The sequence below is a fragment of the Candoia aspera genome, chromosome 2, assembly GCF_035149785.1.
Source record: "Candoia aspera isolate rCanAsp1 chromosome 2, rCanAsp1.hap2, whole genome shotgun sequence".
NCBI lineage: Eukaryota > Metazoa > Chordata > Lepidosauria > Squamata > Boidae > Candoia > Candoia aspera.
In genome coordinates, this window is record NC_086154.1 from 233567102 (window position 1) to 233589895 (window position 22794).

Genomic DNA, 22794 nt, shown 5'->3' on the forward strand with positions numbered 1-22794 from the left:
TGAGGAATTAAGCAGCCATTCAAAGAGACACAGATCAGACCCGCCCTAACTTTCGGGGTTTATCTGTCTGGGTTTTTCCCACACTTTTTCAGTTTGTTAGGATTCTGTTTAATGTAGCAGTAATAAACACTAGAGACCTACTCCTCATCTCAGCGTGATTTGTGACTGTTAGGACAGGGGAGGAGTAACTGTACTGAGTGATTTTTATTATGTGCTAATGTGGAATGACTTATAGAAACAATGTGGTGTTTTGGTTTAATAGAAAGAGATTGATTATGGAAATTTTGTATATCCTTGCTGTTAAAAGTCAGAAGTCACATCTTTTTGTAAATTTGAAAATTTTCCTCTTGTTTCCACACTTTTTTAGTTTTTTTCTTTCTTTGTAGTTTTTTGGGGTTTTTTGTAGTTTTTATTCTCTTGAAACCTAATAAAATTTACTATTAAAAAAAAAGATTCCCAGGCATATAATTGTACCTCAAAATTATCTCATCTGTTCTTCTCTCCTGTCTCATCCCTTTCTCATTTATTGTTCTTCCACTTTTCTCTACCTTTTCCTCTGCCCTCCCTGTTTTTCCTGATAATTTTCATCATCCTTTTTGAAATTACTTCGATTGTATCCCTTCATTTCCAAATTCCTCCATGTGTGTGTGACCATATCTTCCTCACCCACCCAGTTCAATCTCAATTACATTTGAACATACAATTACTCATCTTATTTTTCTATCGCCTTTTTATTATCCTTCATTTCCAAACTTTTCTTATACTAGCTCTTCTTCCAAACTACACCAGCCATTTCCAACCAATTTCCTCTTCCTGATTTTACCTTACAGTAATTTCACAAAGATCACTGATAACTTTAAATGGAAAATATAAAAGTGTTTGTCCCAAGACTACATATTGATAAATACGTTGCCACTTGTTGGTACTTCTTTTTCTGTTTGCTTTTCTTTAAAGGGTAAAGGTTTCCCTTGACATTAAGTCCAGCCGTGTCCAACTCTAGGGGGCGGTGCTCATCTCCGTTTCAAGGCCGAAGAGCCGGCGTTTGTCCGTAGACACTTCCGTGGTCATGTGGCCAGCATGACTACACGGAACGCCGTTTCTTTACCTCCTAGGAAAAACAACAGTAACTGGATTGGTCATAAGAGAGAGAAAGCAGAATACAGAAAGCAGAATTTTATTAAACTAACTGAAATTTTATGGAAGTATTGCAAGCTTTCAAGTACTGTTCATCATGCAAGATAGTAAAAGCCATGAAAGAGAGAAAAAAAATGGCTGATCAGCTAGGTCTGTCCAGGTCAGATTCATATAAAGTGAATTGTGTATTTAGCATTTATGTGTTTGTTGCAAGCAATATAATTCTACTCATTCTATTTATGACACAGAACTAAATCCAAACAAAAAGAAATCTTTAGGAAAAAAATAAAGTTTACAATTTCCTGTAACAATAGTGGCCACTAGATGGCATCAATAAAAAGAATATGAACCAGTTCCTTGAGGTTACTATTGGTCAAAGTCCAGCAGTAACCTTTATCCTGCCTCCATTACATTCCAGTTAGTCTACTTTTAAATGTTTTCAAGACTGCCTAATTTTAAATGATTGGCGGTTTACAAATGTTCTGACTTCAGCAGCAAATGTTTCAGGTTTTTAAAAATAAAATTATCCAAGCTGCAACATAGACAGGATAAGACTTTACCTTTAATGACAGAGTATAATTACACATTAAGACCAACATGAAGGCTCTGAACAAACCCTAACTCCACCAAGACACCAGCAATACAAAACCTAAACAGTGCTTAATAATCTTCTTACGGGTAGAAAGACAGAGAAGCAGAGCACAGCCTTCCCCTAACCTGGTGTCCTCTGTGCGTTCTGGGACCGCAGCTCCCCAAATTCATGGCTGAAGGCACTCAAAGACAACAAAAATATTAGGAAGAAACCCACTGACAATGAACATCTAATGGCCACTTTTTATCATAAAGTTACACAAAAGCCTTGCCTGCACCCTTAAGGGCTAGCTTGAGTTACAGGCTAATACACATAACATTACCTAACCTCTTAAAAAGAAAAAGAAAAAAGAAAAGAAAGCCACCAAGCAGTAATTTCAGAGAGGCTGCAGAAAAGAGTGGACTGCGCTCCTTCCTCATTTCCTAGCATTCCCCCCCCCACACACAAAATATAGTGCTGGAAATAGCTATCCAAGGGGGCCATTAAAGGGGGGATAGGATGACATGCCTCTAGGGTTGCTGCTTCTTTGTATTCAAAGAACACATTAGCATTAACATTCGATTTCATCCATGTAAGACATAATGATCAGAATCTCAGGGGGAAAAAAAAACAGTTCAGCTCATGTTTTCCTATGCTATCATGCTTCTTACAGAGCAGCCTTGCTCAGCACAAGTCAAACACAAGAAGTGAAGCAATATAATGGACCACTATCACCCCCTCCCCGGCACCAAACAGAGCAAAGGGATTGGGAAATTTGAGGTCCAAATGGTCTTTTTTGGGGGGGGGGCACTCTACAGATAGCAACATATCTTACTTTACAATGTGGTAAGCCAACCCTAATGCATTTTATGGACTCTGCTCATTCTACTAAGAGGGGGTCTGGACTTCTGCCCCAAAGCCCTGCTCTGACAGCACCCTTGCCCTTAAACAGCAATCAGTGAAGATAAAAAATAAGCACCAGGAGCCTAGTCATATATATTAGTTAGCATGAATAAGAGGGATACAGTGTTTTCTAGTCATAAAGATTTGCAACAAAGGTCTATGGACAGTTAATTTTTAGGTCCAATAGAGGAGCTTATCCAGGGGAAGGGAAGAACCTCAAAGAAATTTGTTTACATTTATAAATTGGCCCTATGACAATGCTATCCAATCAGCTGGCTTCACCTCTTTTATGGGGAAAGCAGTTTCTGTTACTGCTGCTGAAGAACCATGCAAAAACTACCTGATGGTTCTTGATTCCTAACTTCTCATTACCAATTATTGCAGCACAAACTCATATACTTCCAGTGATCTTTAATCTTAAGTGCTGTGGAAAATCCTAGTTTGGACTCTCTGGAGTTATGGATGTACTGGCTGAGGAATTCTGGGATCTGAAGTCCATATACCTGAAGGGCAATTTGATTGGGGAAGATTGCTCATCTCTTTTGCAGGAAAAACAACTGTTTCCTGGTGTACCTTAAAAATTGACAAATTTATTATTGTGTAAATTTTTGTGTTTCTTCCATAAAAGATCTAAAACAAATCTTCTTGAGCACTTAATCAGATGCACTGAGTATAATTCTATGTGAGGGGCATTATATATAATAAAGATATTTTGGTGTGGGTGGGAGAGACACAAGAAAGAGATAATTACCTACCAATAAAATATATCCATTAGCTAATCAGTAGTTACACATGATATAGATGATTTTGTGCTGAATATGTGTGGTGTGAGAAGAAATCTTGGTCTCTGTTTAATCAGGCAGAAGTGTTTTATTAAAAAGGTTCAAAATGATTCCTACCAATGGGTCAGTCTGTTGGCTACCTAAATAGGAGTATGCACTATCTATGCAACCTGCTATCTGGTTATGCAGCTCCAGAATTGCAAGAATATATTTTAAGCATGCCCATGCAATTTCCATTCAAGGTCTAGCACTTAATGATACAAAACCATATGCCATTAAAACAGACAATTTTAACACCTCTACCTTCATACAATATCAAACCTGCTCAAGTTGTATGTTGACATGGAAAATTGTTTTATTTTCAAGCTTTTGATCTGCTATCTTTTAAATAAAAATGCTAGTGATAATAAAACATGTACAATGTTATATAAATAAAAGTCAGATAACTGCATGCATTTTGAATTCCCTAATCTAAAATATTTTTTATAATTTAGAAATTGCTCTTTTCAGACAGAGCACTAAAATGTTCAGGGTGAAACAGGACAATATTATGCCCTCTATATTCATTTATAGGTAGACAAGCCACATTTTGACATACCATTTCAGGTCTTCTCCACTTTTCCATAAAATCATACAGTGAGGCTGTATATCAGTACTAGGGAAACTGACTGTGCTGGAATAATATTGTAAAACTTCCAGATATTCTAACAAGGAAAAATGTTTTTTTTTCCTCAGAAAAGAAACAAACTTTGGAAAATGTGATACAATTTTTTAAAGCATTCTTTAAATATCTGAAGTCATCTTGTTATTTCAAGAAAATAAAACATTATGTAAAACTTGGTATATTAAACTACCAGCATAGGAAACAATAATTCTGCATGGGAAAATGTTTCATGTAGTGATATGAATATTTATCACTAAAATAAAACACTTCATAATATATTTTTCCCCTCAATTCTTTGGGGAGAAAAATAAAACAGAAAAGGGTATCTTTAAAAAAGGAGAAAATCATCTTTTAGGAAGATGTTTTGCAGCTGGTCTTAATCAAGATTTGCAGTCTGTCTTCAAAGCCAGGTTCACTTCACTTTGCACTAATGGAGAAACCTCAGATAACAGCAACTTAGGATAGTTCTCACCCTGTGGAACATGCTGCCGCCCGAGGTGAGGTTAGCCCCATCGCTCCTGACCTTCCAGAGGAACCTGAAGACTTGGCTCTGCTGTCCTGCTTGGGGCAGAGAAAAAAGTAGCTCCGCTTGGGGATGGCTGGCACCCTAGAGTGCTCCTCTCATGCATGGTCTATGTTAGATCTTCCCACTGGGACTTCATTTTTACTGCTATTTTTATAGTTATTAATGCTGTTTATATTTTTATATATTGTATCGTTTTATATTTATTGTTTTGACTATTTTTGTTGTAAACTTCCCAGAGTCCCTCTGGTGGGAGGAGATGGGTGGTGACAAATTTGATAGATAGATAGATAGATAGATAGATAGATAGATAGATAGATAGATAGATAGATAGATAATAGTTTGGCAAGAGTATGAACCTTACTACCTAGGTTGGGCTAGTCTATTGCATTCTTTATGAAGCCTTTAATTATGGTTAAAAAATTCCAAATGTTCCAAACTGTAGCTGTCCAGATATTGTAGTTATACCATCTGCCAACCTGATATTAAGCCTTAATATTTTGGGCAGCTTTACTCAAAGGACCATCTCCATCAGTATAAGCCTACCCAGGTATAGAGGTATCCTTTGCAGTGTTCATTTTGTGCACCTCTGAAAGCCACACAGAAGTTTTTCAGTTGTGAAAAAGTTTCTCTGAAGTGAAACTTGGCTTATTGAGTGAGCATTATAGGCTTTTAAGTATGGAGTAAAAGTTTCTGTCTTTTCAGTATTTTGTCACAATGTGACATAACATGTAGCTGACCTTGGCAGATCCAAAATATGTCAACCAGGATAAAAACTTGGAAATCTCTGGGCTGTAGGCTATACTGGGAAGACAAGACAATGGCAAACCATTTCCATATTTTGCCCAAGAAATGAAGTCACTAGACTTTGAGAATGACTCAAGAAAAACTTTATCTTTACCTGTCATCTTTTAAACTATTTTATTTGGGCTGTTAACTTGTGATATTAGGCTGAGTTCTATTTTTGTTTTAATTTCACATATAGCTATTACTATTTCATTCTGGTATGACTGTAAGCTTGAACTCTGATGCTTCAATGTAAAAAACTGTACTCATCTGCACCAAATGCCTATTTGCTTCTGGGCACGTTTCAAAGGTGCTTATTTTGTCTCTAAAACACTAAGTGGTCTAGGTCCTGTATACTCTAGGGACACTCATTTCTTTTATTTTCTCACCATTCTCTGAGATCATCTGGTGGCCCTACTTCATGCTCTATATTTTACAGAGGTAATTTGTAAGGAGAAGCAAATTAAAAAAAAACACTATTATATGAAAACAAAGGAGAAATACATTATCAAGAACTTCTAAAATCTTACTGGAATTCAATGAATTTCAGAAAATCACATTCCTTCTTATGAAACGATCTGAATATGTCAGCTTCTTAGATCCAGAGTTTAACCCTTGCTGCAACCATGAGACCTAAGAAGCATGTGCGCACATGACTGTCTATCAATCAGATTATCCCTGAAGAAAGAGACTAATTAACTGAAACATGTAAAGTTCTAATTAAAACTGACACTTCTTGACAATTTATTTTTCCCATCTATTATGTCATTAGCCAAGAATTAGGAGCACTTAATCTATGGAATGATATTTCACAGAATATGTATCTACTAATTTTATAACTGGCTAGAATGTCTCTTATTAAATATTTACTTGAACATTATTGATTTTGCTGGCTTAAGTTTTATTCACTTTAAGATTATTTGTATTCTACTGCATATTATTTTACAAAGATTTGAGTAATGCTGAGGAAGACAAGGCATCCTATAAGATCTCAAGTAAAAGCAATCTAGGATTTTTCCTGTAGAAATAGCAGCAGGCTGTCTAATGGAAAAGGAGTTTTTTCCATCTGTAACTTCGTAATAGCATTTGAAAAACTTGCTCCTTGTCATTCACACCATCATACTAGTACAAGACAGTTATTCATACCCAAGTCAGAAGATTAGAACAATTAATCTTAAAGCTGATTATAAAAATTTCTTTACCCTTAATCATCACATTGGATAAAAAAAAATCCTTTTTACAAAATTACAGAACAGTTTTAAGAAAAAAAAATACATCCAACATCGGATTTTTATCTGCAGGATAAAATGAGCAGCACTTAAGTGATTTTCTTTACAAGCCTTGCAAACTATATTGTATCCAAATATCACCTCCTATGCCAACATACTTTTGAACCTTACAATCAGTGCAGACGACAGTTTAAACTCCACTTGCTAAAGTTAATAGCTCTTGTGTTTTTCCATATTACCACATTGTAATTCCCACAGCCTCCCATTATTTCATTAACATTTCTTCAATATCTCTCAATGGCAAAATTTTATATACAAACTATATGTATCTGTATTACTCATTCCAAACCATAGTTTATAATATTCATAGTTTCTGGCGATTGAGTATTATAGTATTAGCTTTCATTCATATTGAATCACTCAAGTTGTTAAGCAAACTTTGGCACAGCTTTCTTTGACTTATTATCTTCTACACCCACTGGAACTACATTTCCCAGAATCAGCCACATGGGTTATAGATTCAGCAGATATAGAGGGTGTTACTGAGGGGATGGCTAAGTCATCACCATAAATTATTAATTGGAAAGAAAAACAACCCATACCTTGTGCTGTTCAATTGCATCTATCCATTGCTGCCTATGATCTGGATCCTGAGCCCGTAGATACCAAACACTATCATTTACACTAATATCAAATCTGCATTCATCAAATTCATGAGGCTGTTGGACAAAAAAAATAATTATAATTAGGATCATTAGAATTACACTTCAAGAAGATGAACCATGAATCTTTTAAATAAAAAATCATTTTACATATCACCATATTAATTAATCCCCGTTAATAATTATGATCTAACCCAGGCCTGCAAAACTTGTAGAGGGGATAGAGCCACTTTGACAAATGAAAACTAATTGTGGGCCACAAAGAATAACTGACATGCCAATCAACTGTTTGGTGAGTACTGGCTCAGTGGCAGTGATGGGGCTGGTAGTGTTGATGAGTCTGGGATGCATTGGAGGTGCTCAGCAGTGACAATTGGTGGCAGTAGATTTACTGAGTTTTTAAAAAACACTGACAGGTTGCACAATGCTGCTTGGCAGGCCGCATGCAGCCTGTAGGCCTTGTGTTGTGCAGTCTTGATTTAAGCAAAAAGGTTGAGAAAAATGGTTTTTAAAAATTAGGAAGAACGAATGATGTAAACATAGAACATAAAGATCTGTGAAATAATTCATTCATACTAGAACTTATAGGTTGACCTAAAATGCATGCTTTTTGAATTGAAACATTGTTATATTCAGCTTAAAAGCAACACTTCCAAGACAGAAGTTATAAATATAGCCTGCTTTACCAGTTTCATACATTCCCAGTAAATATTCCCACAAGGGTGAGATGCTCTTTGTGCATACTGTATGCAGAAAGTCAAATGCCTCAGCCCCTCCCTCTGCTGAAGACAGAGTGGGAGTCTGGAACTTATGTAAAACCTCATGCATGGTGACATCACATAATGTAACACCTGTATCTCTCTTCTCTGAGAGCTTAAGGGAAGGTGGACCGCATATACCATTCTGATAGCAATTCTAAATATCCCTTCCTGAAAGTACTGAGCACTAGTTTAATTCCTGGTAGAGGGTTTGAACCCGATAGGATAGCATCTGGCTACCAGCCCCTGAAGAGTCCAATAAGGACAAAACTGGTATAGAAATAGGTTAAAGTATTCTATCTAGGAATTTACACTAGGTTCTTGATTTGTATGTCAGTGTTGGGCTGAAATCAAAATATTCTTTACTTTTCTAAATTGTCTAAATGTAATGTGCTGTACTCATTGATTTTGTTATCTTGAGCCATCTGTGTGCACTTGCTTATAGCTGCCCCCCCCCCTTTTCCTGGCACATCTAGTCTGGAGTAAACCTTCCTGAATCCTGGAAATTTCAAGACAAATTTCCCAGCCTCATTTATTAATTAAGATGAAGTTCCTTTGAATGATTTAAAACACTTCTTCCCAGATTTCTCTCTGCCTGGGCTAAGCTGCCATTTATGAGATAAGCTGTCAATTGATTCACCAGTTATCTCTTAACTGTGTGTAGCTGATCTCTATTCCATTTCCTTCCCAGCTCCCCACAATCTCTTACACTTCACTGTCTACCAGACTACATAGCCTGTCAGCTGCTTTCCCCACCTTCTCAAGTTAAAAATGATATACAAAAGGTAGCTTTAACATGCTGAACACCTTGTTGAAATAGCTGCACATTTAGATATATTATTCATTAAAATAATTAGAATACATTAATGATTTTAGAATTCTAGATCCTTTGAATATGCTTTTTCTTTCAGAAGTATGGAAGCAATTACTTCTTAGCTAACATTTATAGAATGGATACCTCTTACAAAGAAACTAAATCTGTGCCTTTTCAGTAGAGAGATATACAATTCAATATTCAATGTATTTCTACAAAGATTTTAAAACCTCCCTTCGTAATTCATTTCTTTTTCCTTCTTTCTCAGTTCACTAAAATATTCAGAAAACAGAATTATGAGAAATTTATCATCCCAAAGGAACTGATTTTACATACTACTTTATGCTACTCCATCAATTATGAAGTAATTTCACAAGGGCTTTATGAGTTCTCAGTTACAAGAATGGCTACATATCCTAAGATTATGCAGAATAGCGACCAGACTTTTTAAAAATGTAACTGCACAATTACATATTGCCATGATCATACATCATGCTAATCTATTGTTTGCTTTGACAATGGTTTGCTGACAAGCCAAAAAACCTGGTGAGACATGCAGACACAGAACCATGGTTTATATGCCCAAGTCTTAATTTGCTTTGTTTCTTTTTTGCAGCTGCTGTTTCCATATACTTCTGTGGATTAGTCAGACATTTGGGTAGGGTACACAAACAAGTAAGAAACCACAAAGAAAACCTGAGTTCCCATTTATACATCATACCAAGAACTTCTTTAGGGTACAAGGGCCGGCTTTAAGCTAAGGCTGAGTAGGTACTTGTCTAGGGTGCACCAATGCCACCCCTCCTTCCAAATCATTCCCCAAATGCAAATCTTCACACTGGCGGATGGTGGCACCAACACTAGTCAATGTAGCCTAGAGGCGCCCTATACTTTGAGTCAGCACTGACAACAGCTCGCTGGTAACCGTAGCTAATGGCCAGAATGAAGAAGGCCACAGTCTAAAATATCTGAAGGGCACCAAAATACATATTCTTGGTTTGGGCTTTCAAAACTATAACTGACAATTTAAACTATCTCCAGAGTAAACTTTCAGCCCATGAATATGGTAAAGAATTGTGGGAAGGCACTTTAAAACTGGTTACGCTGGTGATTTTGCAGAAACTTTTAAAATCAACTTAAATTCCTCTTCTAGTACAGTCCTACAAAACAAATTATAATATTCAGCCATTAATGTTCATTGCCTAGTCTGCCTTCTTTGATATGTTAGCCAAAGCTGGATGAAAGCATTTCTGTATACCAGTTGCTGTTTCGGAATCGAACAGAAAGACCAGCTACACAGGCACTTCAAAGACTGATCCTGACTGCAGCTTCATTGAAAAGCAGAATTATTCTCTATTCCTAGGTCAACCAGTTTACTGACAAAGAATACTTTGTCTTGTCTGGAAAAAACTTTATTTCCTATGTCTACCTCACTAATGATGCAATGCACCAGTTCTGAACTCACAGCCTCATTAGTTGAGGGAGAAAGGTGGAACAGAACTGCATAGCATCAGTCTATTGATAACTGCATAATTTCAGTGCTCCATAAGATCTCTTCTTCAGTTGTTTTATATATAATTTAAATATTGCTTTGTAACATTCTCTATACTTTTTAATCATAATTCATCAAAAGTTCTGTAGCACTTTCCTCTGGAATCTATTCTCCATAAAGGATCAGAGAGTACTTCTTCATTTCAATCCAGAAGCATTTTTGGAGCGGTACTATATAGATAAATGACACTGAAAAACCTTTAAAAAAACAAAAGAAAATTAACAGAACAGCATAACTGACATGATGCCTGCTGAGATAAGTACATGCAACGGATTTTTAAAAAGTCCTTTTTATTCAGTGCTACTGATTTATTTGCATGTAAATGTATGCAAATTTAAAACTCATTGCTCAATTAAAATTTCTTTAATCAGGTCACAGACCTATTTAAAACTAGTAAACTTGCAGTGTATACTTACCCTCAGATGTTCAAGATAATGGTCTCATTTCTGTCTTTAAACAGTGTTAACATTTAAAAATTAAACTCTTACAAGAATCGTAATTGAAAAATGCTCACTAGCCAATAAAAGAATAATGAAAAATGTAGTAAAAATTATTTCCATGGCTCAAATTAGAATCAATAACTTCTCAAATTTCTCATTCAGCTAGTAATCCACAATTTTAATGTACAGAGCAGAGAGAGATTTACCATTCTGAAATTTGTAAAGCAATGTATGAAGTTACAGCAGGCTACCATACACTGCTTATATGCCTCTATATCTGACAAAAGTGGTAATTTACCAAATGGCACAGACATAATGGCAAGCTAAGATATTATGCTACTTTCGAACATTTATAAAACACCAATTTTTTAAAAAAGCTGAGCAAATACAAATACGTCTGCCTTTTTAAAAAAATTATTTATCAAATGTATATAGCCACCCAGCTGACTGACATGACTCTGGGTGACAGATAATAAAATAAACAATTAAAACAAATCTTAAACAACCATTAAAACAATTAACATACAATATAAATAAGATTATGTGCTGTTACATTTACTTTCCCACCCATATTAAGAAGCTTTTGTGTATGTTGCAACAATGGCCAATTATATTAGGCATACCTGAAAATATAATGCACATGGTTATAACGCTAAAACTTTGAGGAGTAGAATTTTATCTTCTCATTCTGATTATGAATTGTATAAAAAGTGCAGAAAACCTGAGCACTGTAGTTATTTCCCTATCTTTTTATTGTCAACAGTTGAGCAGTTCATGTTGCATCTCTATTCTCAAGTTAATCAGATAGCAGATCAAGGAAGCAATCACAAAGATAGAACAAAAACAGTTTTTATGTTATTGCTGTTTCCCAAGGCAAGCCAGCACTAGCACGTGAAGTAATCATCTGACCAGTAACACATAAATACTTCCGGATACATTAGCAGAACTGCATAGCAGCACCAATACTTCAACAACTGTTATGCTTGTTAGTAAAACATTAATCAGGCCTCAGAAATCTTTATCAAATGTCTCTTAAAACATACTGAAGATTTAAAATAAAAGTTAGCTCTGTTTAATACAGGTTTAAATGCCTTAATATGTGTTGTTCGAGGACTGCATGTACAATTATAGTTCATTTGTTCTTCTGCCAAGCAGGCAAGCTGTTTCGTCTCTTTAAACTACAAAGATATGGATATAAGCATCTTTTTTCCACATGTGTAATTAATACTTTTCAAATGTGAATGAAGTCTTTTGAGAAATATTGCTATTTCTGAAACTTGACTTCTACACAATGTTTAAGTACGGCATGAAAGATTTTCTATGATCAGTTTTAAAGTATTACAACCTTATCCACTGCAAGATTAGACCAATTTGTTCTGTTTCAACCATTATTGAGAAATATATTAAAAATACTAGTGAAATAGGTTAATCAAGCTTGAAGAAAACACTTACTGTAATGACAGCTTTACTCAGACAGATTGAGCCCCTGCAGCCATATTCTGTTTCATCTTCAGATTTGTAGTAACTTAGAGTGTTGTTTTTCAATACCACCCAGCGGTCCTGCCACCCATGGATATAGTTGGTCCACTAAAAAGAATAAATACGTACATCTGAATAAATCAAAATAATGAGCATGTTATTCCATGGCACCATACTCACCTAATAGATTTTCTTATTTTCTTATATACTTTACTAAAGTTTATTTTAATAAAATCAGACCTGTTTACTGTAAAGGAATGTATCTGCCATTAAAAATAAAATAACAACTAGAAATAATTGTAAAATATTCTTGAAGCTTATTCCCAAGAGATTAGTAAAAATCATCAAATTCCTAAAAAGCTTCACAGCAATAGGAATCCAGATCTGCTGAATTTGACAATGAATTCCAGATAATTATAGTATTAGTGACATTATTACTTCATATACCTTTCCACAAACTGACTGGTGATCATACAAATTCTAATCCAACACTTATATAGAATATCAGATCACAGAAGGATATCCTAGCCCATTCCTCTGTGCTTTTTAAATTTCATATTCTTGTCTAAATATTAGAACAAAATTGAACTATTAGCACAAGTACTCCTAGCACATCTACTGTTACTACCAATTGCAATATTAAAATAAAATTGTACAATACTGTAAAAAGAATATAAGGCAGTCAGTATCCAGGGAACGATTCATAGCAATTTTGCAAATGAGTTCAGCAAGCAAGTTTCTAATAAATTTACCCTCTAAATGAAGAATGGGTACTTAGCTAAATTGAGAGACTGCCAAAAAAAAAAGAAAGCCCTTCTACTAGTGGTGACTTAAGAAACACACATGAAGGTGAACATACATTACGTCAGCAGTTGTGACTTACAATGCTTATGACATATTTGTGTTCTTGCCTAAAAAATAATATGTAGCAAATGCAAGTTTATAGCAGTGCTTGAAAAAAAATAAAGTTAGGAACAACAAGTGGTTCCAGTTCATAAATGGGAGACATCATGCCAGGTTTAGCAATACATTTCTACTTTTCAGATACTTAACCCTGTACTCACGGGACTTGCTCACAGGGACAACATAGCTAAATAAGTCACTTTACTTCAGACAATCAGAAATCATACATAAACAGAAGACGGCATCCAGTCATAAAGGTATGTCTGCTCCAGATTTAAATCATAGGTCTTTTCCTCTTGCTTTTCAATGGAAATTTGGTCATTCTCTTCCCAGCGTTGAGATTAGGGCCCATCTGTTCAATATTTACATACTGTAATGGTTCTATCCTATCTGCAAATCATTAGTTCTTCCCTTGTCAGCTTCAGTCCTTACAATAAGACAGGATGAAAACACATTAGATCAAATGTAACTACAGAAGCTATTCTCAAGAAGGAAAATTAAAGTCTAGTGGATGAAAATGACAATTAGAAATAAAGTATTCTGCACTGGTAGGACTCAGAAATACTGTAACTCGTGGGCTTTCCTAGGAAAAAAACTGATTCTTCTAGGGAAAAAAAATTACATAGTGCTGAACAGGAGACAGGAAGGTGAATTCCTTAAAACTAGAGAGGATACAGTTGTGTCCTGCAAGAAGGCAAAGTTAAGAGCTGTGGAAGTTGATAACTGGGGGGAAAATGTACCAATCAGGCCCATTAGCTCATGAAGTGTGCTGCCTGCCTGGATCATAGAATAGGGATGTGACAGAACACATTTCAAGACTAATCGATTCCACTGACAATTATTCTTTCCTCCTAATCAATGTGTGAATAAATTACTTTGCAAAATAATTGATACAACCATATCCCCATAAACTTTGAAGACTGGAGAATCTGAAGGTTCATCCCACCGCAAAGTGAACAACTGGTTGTGCAAAAGGTGTTGACAGGATATTTGGTTTCTGAGATTTAAGATTTGATATACTGTCCTACCCCTCTCAAGCTGGAGTCAATTGACAAACAATTACAAGGTAGTATATTTATCAGGCAAAGGAGCTGCACTGAATGTGGGGAAATTTCATTTCATGAAGTCTACACTTAATAGCTTAAATGGAAATTACCTATCTGTCCATCCAGGTAATGGTGAGACACAACAGAAACCTAGAAAAGTCAAACACCAAGGTGCCAATTAGGACACAAGATTTCTATAAGAGGAGGGGGCAGTATCCATTTTGTCTTTCTGGTGTGGGAGGGAGAGGGAGGGGGAGGGGGAGGGGGAGGGGGAGAGAGAGAGTTCCTTCAAGGCAGCTAGAAAGCAAGGTAAGGGGTAATTCCCAGCCAGCAGCAACAGGGCTGGATCTAATGAACTTGGACTGTGCACTAGGGTCAGTGAAGCTAGTTGTGGTATAGATTTTGTTTTATTTTATGGATGAAATCTCAGCTGTGTGCACATGTTCTGGTGTCTATGAGACTATTGGGGCTGAGGGAGCAGCAGGGCCCTGAGGTCATAGTGACCTAGATTAAGCATCTTCAGAAAGCAACTCTTAATTTATATTTTCTTCCTTTTTTCATCTTTCTTTAGGTGTTTGACCTTATTATAATACATACAGTATTTAAAATTCTTAATAAACCATCACTGCTCATTCCAAGAAAGGGTTCTAGCCTTTAGGACATGCCTTTCAACCATGTCAGGCTGCAAAAGGGAGGTGGTTGCCATTTGCCTCCTGCCTAGTAAATCAGGGGCAGAGAGGGTGTCCCTGGAATAAAGTTGCTGGTAGGATCATGCCTAGTCAGTTCTCCTTAGAAACTGCACCAAAGATGGAGCAGAATTATGGGAGGACAGTTTGAAAATCCTATATGAATCAACAGAGACCCAAACTACTACATCCCACTCCAAATTATAGGAGTAATTTTAAAAGTGTCCCAGTATAAAGGAAACAGTTTTTACCTGTAGCTACAGTTCATGGAGAAAGGCAGTGTTTGTAGTCCAAGTCAAGCTTCACAGTTTAAGACAGAGTACCACATATACAAACTTAAGCTGTTATGGAGACTAATTCCAAAGCCAGATTGCACTCAGGTGGAAATTTTATTGAAAACTGCCAGTCTCCACTTCAGCATAGCTGATACTGAACAACCCTGATTTCCAGCATAAGGCTGCCCCTCAATAGCCCTCTCTGTGCCCAATACTCCTCTGTAAACTGAGAACTCCTCTAACTCCCTGTTTTCTAACTTTTCACATAGAGCTAGCAGTGTTTTCATAGGCTGGTAATGAGCCTCCAGTTTAAGGACTGAATTACACAGACCAGAAGGACTGGTTCCTAACAACATCTCACTACTGTTGCAACACTTAGGGCCTCTGTATCTGATTGCCTGCTGGAATGAAGTGAGGTATACTGAATATAAATGGATCAAAATGTTATTGAAACATAGTGAGCTTGATTAAGAGGGCTTTAAAATGAATCTTGTAAGGGCTGGAGTTGAAAACCTTGAAAGTAAAAACCTTGGATGTCACACAGAAAAAAACCAATGGCTTTTTTTTTTAATCATCCTAAAGGACACAACATGGAATAACAAATTTGGATTTTGGAAGAGATTCTGAATGAGTATTAAAGAAAAATTTCCAAGCACTATGAGGAGCAACAGTGGAATCATTTATGATGGGAAGGAGAGGAGGTTCTCGTCAATGGATGTATTCAAGCAGCAGCTAGACTGTTGTGCTGGATCCATCTGTTGTGGATACTTTAATTTGGATTCTTGCTCAGAACAGGGGATAGGATCCAATGACCTAAATAGACTCTTTTAACTTTATGATTCTACATATACTATATATTAACACTCACACATTATAAAAGTATTTTTATGCTTCACTTGGGCACAGAAGACAATCAGTACAGATTAAATTATATGATCCCCCTTACATAACCATGAACAGCATTCTGCAAGCTAAAAAATTATGAAATGCATAGTATAGACATGTGATATATTTGGCATTAATGCTATTTCAGTTATACTATGAATATTGTATTCACCTTTTGTAAATAATTTCATACATAGATATAAATGGACTCAGCTCTACATCATCAGCTGAAATACTGTTGTAACATGCCAGCCCTCAACAGCACAAACCTTCACCAATTGGAACCATAAATTCTGATTATTGTTTCTGCCTTCCCCATTATTAAAGCCTCCAACAAGTAGACAGAATGGCCAAGATTTTGCCCTCTTAGCCACAATTAACAATTGCACAATCTAGTGCTTATTTTCTTTTTTGCAGTGATTTGCATGCTCCAACTTGGCAGATTCTAAGTGGCTTATGTTATTAATACATTAAATACCATATATAAAAAATAAAATTAAAAATATGTTGCTGTCCCCTAGTTTAAAGTCTTCCTCTCCAGATGTTCTAGGGAAGAGGACTGTTTTCTTCAATTTCCTGAAGGATAAAAGGGTGGGAGCTAACTTGACCTCAGGGGGCAAACTGTTCCACAATCAAGGGGCTCTGCTGAGAAAGTAATTTCTAGTTAAAACCCTCCCCACTTGTTATAGACTCCTCTGATCCTGATGCTGAAAAAGAGGATGACTAAACTAATAAAAGCTGTTGAAAATGGGCTAAATGCCTCCTGCTTTTGCTGCTCAGCCTGGTGCAGGTCATCCTTTCACCTTTCAAGGAGTGGATGCTAGCAGCATTGTCTCCTGACTAGATTGTGTATGATGGGCAAATTCTACCTGGAGAAGACAGGTTCAGGGATACATGGTTTTTTTTTTATACTCCATTAAATTATTTAAATGCTACAATATAGGCACCCTTACCAGTTCTTCATCATTTACAGTGACTAATGTCATGCTAGTTAGTTGAACCACAGTTCTTAACCAATCCAATTGCCTGGATTTGCATGAAAAACACTGAATTATAAACCAATTACATTGGCTGTGTGTGTGTGTGTATATACATATACATACACACACACAGTATATATGTATTTTATCCAATCAATCGTGTCTGATTCTTGGAGGCTGCCTGAACAAGTACCTGCAGTTTTCTTGGCAAAGTTTTTCAGAAGTGGCTTGCCATTGCCTTCTTCCTAGGGCTGAAAGTGACTGGCCAGAGGTCACCCAGCTGGCTTTGAGCCCAAAGTAGGACTAGAACTTATGGTCTCCTGGTTTCTAGCCTGATGCCTTAATCACTACACCAAACTGATTCTTGGGTTTATATAATACTCAACCACAAATTAGTCAACCACATTTTAGCTTGTGAAACCCATCTAGAATACTATGTTCAGTGGGCTTACCCCCAGGAAATTGGATTGTAGACTGAATCCTTAATGCTATAAGATAAGCACTGTGAGATGTTTGTAGATAAAGGTTCCTGCTCGTGTCTGACACTAGGGGGCGGCACTCATCTCCGTTTCATGGCTGAAGAGCCAGCGTTGTCTAAAAACACTTCCGCGGTCACATGGCCAGCATGACTGACACAGAACGCTGTTACCTTCCTGACGAAGCGGTACCTATTTATCTACTTGCATTTGCATGCTTTCAAATTGCTAGGTTGGCAAGAGCTGGGGCGAGTGCAGGAGCTTATTCTGTCACATAGGGCTCGGGTGTCGAACCGCTAAACTTGCGACCTTCTAGTCAACAAGCCTGGTATCTTAGCCACTGAGCCACCACGCCCCTTGAGGTGTTTGTGTGTGTGTGTGTGTAAAAATATCCCTTGAACCAATTGTTGATCTAATATAATAAGCTGAAAAACACAGAGAAGTGGAATACAAAAACATGCAGGTCATTCAGAGATGCACAACCAAGAGTCTTTCTAAAACGTTTTCCCCCTAATAACAAAACATGATCAGCATTCCATCGGTTTACAGAAGAGAGGGGAATGGGAATCTGGTCTACTTCATGTCCTCTGCTGATAAACCATCTCTTTTGCATTATTTCCACCTCAGGAAGTCATAAGAAATCTGTAACTTTTAAAAAAGCAACGCCTCTTCCTTTTTCCATATGCCTTTTGTGTTGGAACTTTGAGATTATAAGCCTAAAGGCAGGACTTTCTCTTTTAATTAATCTGGCAACTACTTTGGTCAGGCATAATGAAAGTTAGGAAAGTCGCTGCCTGTATTACATGTGGATGTTTCAGTAGGAAAATAAAGTAAATCAGTTTTTTAAAAAAATCCGTTCAATTGTGTCTGATTCTTGGAGACTGCCTGGTAGAGTCCCTGCAGTTTTTTTTGCAAGATTTTTGGAAGTGGTTTGCCATTGCCTTCTTGCTAGGGCTGAGAGAGAGCAACTGGCCCAAGATCACCCAGCTGGCTTTGTGCCTGAGGCAGGACTAGAACTCATGGTCTCCCGGTTTCTAGCCCAGTGCCTAAACTACTACACCAAACTGGCTCATTTAGTTATTACTGTTATTTATATGCCACTCAATTCCAAAAAGGCTCTGATCAGCTTTTTGGAATTGAAGACATTTTAACTTACTATTCCTAAACTCCTCCCCACCCCAGCCAAACTATAAAAGACCTACATGACATAGGACCAGATTGAGATGCCTTCTCTCAAGAACACCCGCCCACCCCACAAGCTCCCACAGGAAGAGCATGCTCCAGGTTCCTTCTTTTAAGTCTTGTTATCTTATGGGACCTAGGAAGTGTGCCTTTTCTTATGGTTACTCTCTAGAACAATCTCCTGCCCTCCTCCCCAGATATATGGTATCATTCCAGAATTTAGTGACTGTACCAAATAGATCATAATTGTACCTTCAAGAAAATATTATAATGAATGAATATTGTATGACAGAATGGTGTTTGTCCTGTGAATTCTTTAAAAATTGATTAAACAGATAAGTATATTTAATGCAGTGGGAAGAACAGCTAACTATACACAGCATATGTGTACATTTGTTAAGTATGTGCAAATGTGCATCTAAACATAAGGAAAAAAGCACCACTACTATCTTATTCACTATGAATTACCTGCTCTGAACTTACTAACAGGGGAAAAAAAGGATTCATAAAGATATGGAAAATAACATGAATAGACTAAGCCATTGTGAAATTCTTGGAATACATACTGCAGTTCTTTTCATCCATTCCTTACAACTGCAGTCAAACCAAGCAGGTACAACGAGCAACAACTATGGTAAAGCACATTTATAATGTCATATATTTTGTCCATTTTTCTATTCCACCTGTTCTTATGAGCTCATGCTGTCCCGTGTGATTATCTCTATTTTATCCTCGTCAACAACCTGTGAAGTAAGATGGAGATGACTGGCTTAAAGTGACTCGGAATGTGGACTTCAACCTGAGTTTCCTCAATCCCTGTCTAGCTATTCTGTACCACAGTGCATTATTCTTGTGTAAAGCCAGCTACCTATTTCTAAGAACCATCCACAGTAAAATGCTACAACCTTGCAAATATGCTTTTGAGCTCTTACTTTGAAACTTTCAACGTAACAATAAAGGCATTCCCTTAGATTTTTCTAATAGATCAACAGTGCTTTCTTTGCTCACTGTATGTTACAAAATGCTAGGCTATATCAGCCTTTGGTCTGATCCAAAAGAGCTGCTCTTCTTGTCTATATTTTAAATAAAGAATATTTGAAGGAAAAATGATTAGCAAATAATCGTGTTAGCTAGATTTTATTTGTACCAGGGCAGTTTGCAAGCCAGAGTTTCTAAAAATACACTGTTTCCTAAACTTTATTTGCTATACTATTAAAATAGGCAATTTCAGAGTTGCAACATTTTCTGAGGATGACTTTCAGAAAATTCATAAGATCTCCTTTGAATTATGCTCAACATCAAGTGACCTCACAGATACATCAATGTAGTTTTCTTGGCCACAATACAGAACTTTTTGCCATTGCCAAACTTCCCATCTAAGTGATCTCCCTTGTAGGCAGCAACCATGTCCATCCCTGCTAAGCTTTTTGATATTGTGTGACTATAGCTACTCTGTATGTTTGTTTACAGGGTAATAGGACTCCTTTACCTAATTTTAATTTCAAAGCAAGTGTTCATAATATAGATTAGAGAGCATACAGACTGAAGCCTGAAAGCAAGAGCTGCTGCTTCTGCTACTTACACTGTCTTCCAATGAGTTTATTTTATGGCACTATTTGATACTTTGCCCAAAGGTCACAGAACTCTTCTCTGATGCCATCACTATGTGTTGCATGTACACCACATGATTTTTCTTCCCCTTATTAAAACAGAAATATAAAGACACCTTGGGAGTTTTGTTTCAGGGAGCCAGAATGAAGTTAGCTTTCCCTTCATGCAAATACCAAGAGTGTGCCCTGAGCAATCCTCACAAAGATGATCAGCAAAATATTTACTCACCCAATCAATGGTTACAAGTGTGGCCTGGGATAGGACTACCAGGCTCTTGCAAAGAGCACGATGAATAGGAAGGATCCTTCCCTTTACCACAAGAAAAAAATAAAAGTAGGCCCACGCTAATTTAGGTATTTTAGCAAGTCCCTCTTTCTCAAGCCAAAAATCCTGTGGCCATCAAGGAATTTCCCCAGGGAAATGAACAAGTGACATTCATTTCAGCGAATGCTTCGTTTGGGAGACAGGCAGCCTCTCCTCGGATAAACGATCCTCACTGCCCTCTCCGATTGCGACGCTGAAGCACTTCATTGATCTATATACTTCCATATACGTATTTACACACACCCCAGCTCCGTAAGCGGGCGGCGGGGGAGGTGTGCGGGGACCTCCCGCTGACTAGGAAGCCAGTCCGACAGTAGGCCGGCGCCGCCAGCCCCGGGCGGTGGGCACCCGCGAAGTCACTCAACGTCAGGTTCCCTCCATTGCCTGCCAGCGCTTCTCTCGCGGTGGACAAATCATGACGGTGCCACCCTACCTCCCTGCCCCCCAAATGCCTTCACAAAACCCCCAACCACGGGGGTGGGGGCGGCGGGAGAGGAAAGCCGCCGCCCACGCAACAGCTCAGGTAAGGAAAAGCGGCTCCCGGGAGGCAGATGGTCGCCCAACCTCAGCCCGAGTAGCCAGAGCGGCGACGAAAAGAAACGAAGAGGCTTTTTTTTACCTTGCTGAGGACTCCACAGAGCTCAACAGGCGCCCCCGACTCGGTCTCGGGATCCTCTTCTGAGCCGGAGGAATGCCAGCTTTGGTTGTCCGACATGGAGGCACTTCCCTCAGCCCTTTCGCCGAAACGCCGAGACCACCGGAGCTCGCTCTCTACCTGATTAAGACCGCTCCGCTGCTCCGGGAGCCGCTACTGTTGCTACGCAGCCCCAGCCTAAGCCACCTTCACAGCCCTTCCGTCGGTCTGTCCCCTTCTGGCCACCGCCGGGACAGCAGCTGGCGGATCTTCCCCACCCTTCCGCGCACGCTGGTAGCTCTGACCATCAGAAGCAGCCTTTTAGCGGGGCGAGCGCGCGTCTTCTCTTCTCAGATCAACCTTGGGGCGGCAGTTGCTGCGGCTGCTATTACCTCCGCCGCCATCTTTCTCGCGGCCTCTTTTTCCCAAGCCCTTCTAACGCTCCTCACAAGACGGAGTACTCTGGAACGAGGGCATGCTGGGAGTTGTAGTCGACCGAAGGTGTTTGGCTGCGCACCTCCTCCTGGGAAAGCGGGTGGGGCACAGCGCGGTAATCGCCTCCCCCAAATTATCTGGGCTTCCTGGTTGTTGCATTGGGTTTGCTTCCGAGAAATACCGGCGTCGCTCCTTTTTTTTTAAAAAAAACATAATTGGTCGCCATCTTGGTGCGGCTTAATTATTGCGGAAACGGGGGCTGGTGAAGCAGCTGGTACTGAGGTGTGTTGGGGACGTTATGGCTGCAGTATATATCGTTAGGAAGGAGTTGGTTTTGTGGGAGATGTTTTTTTACCTTCTTTGCATGTATTTTAGATTTCCCCCCGGCCATCCTTTGGGAATAAATGGGGTGATTTACACTCCTCCCCGACTCTTACGTACACACGAATATAGCGAAGGGGAGAGAATGAGGGTTTTTTTCCTTAACTGAAACAGTTACAGTACTTGGTTAATCACGTGTTGGAAGGATGTGGGTCTCCTAGAAATGTATAGAACGGGGAGAAAAAAAACTACATGTACTGCTAGCTCCAAACAGGGAGACGAAAACTGCAACGTAATGCGAATTTACTCAGAGGAAAAGTCAGTTTGACTTTAATGGGGCTTAAAACGTGTAACCTATAAAAGAATGCTGCCGTTGCTGTGCTGCAAGTCACAGACACTGATTTAGGATTAATTATTTTGTTCCTATGGCTGCTTGTTGGGGGAAGAAACTACTGGCTCTGTCGAGAGCAGGGTTGAACATACTTCAGGTTATAGAATTTTTTTAAAACTAGACTGATTCATAAAGTGGAATCTTTTTGAAAAAGTATGTGTAGAATTGAAACCTAGTTCTTTCACCCCAAACCCTTTCCTAATTACCTTAAGAGTTCTCATTTTGATAATATAAATTTGTTTGGTTCCCATTTTATTAAACAAATGGAAATTGTAAATCCTTTTGATCTATAGCTCAAAATATTACTAGTCCCAATAGGTTCAACGTTTGGTGCAGAGCACAGATGGC

The 22794-nt window shown here is 38.1% G+C and overlaps 1 protein-coding gene across 3 annotated transcripts in view; it reads right to left on the reverse strand.

Moving 5' to 3' along the window:
- Window positions 1–21766, reverse strand: part of CERT1 (ceramide transporter 1) — a 79811-nt gene extending 58045 nt beyond the window's left edge. For 2 of the 3 annotated variants that reach the window (XM_063295529.1, XM_063295528.1), the window contains exons 1-3: window positions 21285–21766; window positions 12271–12405; window positions 7195–7311 (exon numbers count right to left, since the gene is read on the reverse strand). In XM_063295529.1, the coding sequence (XP_063151599.1) occupies window positions 7195–7311; window positions 12271–12405; window positions 21285–21380 (348 nt within the window). In that variant the 5' untranslated portion in view covers window positions 21381–21766. The remainder of the gene's footprint in view (window positions 1–7194; window positions 7312–12270; window positions 12406–21284) is intronic. The other variant, XM_063295530.1, reaches the window with a different exon arrangement.
- Window positions 21767–22794: the final 1028 nt, after the last annotated feature.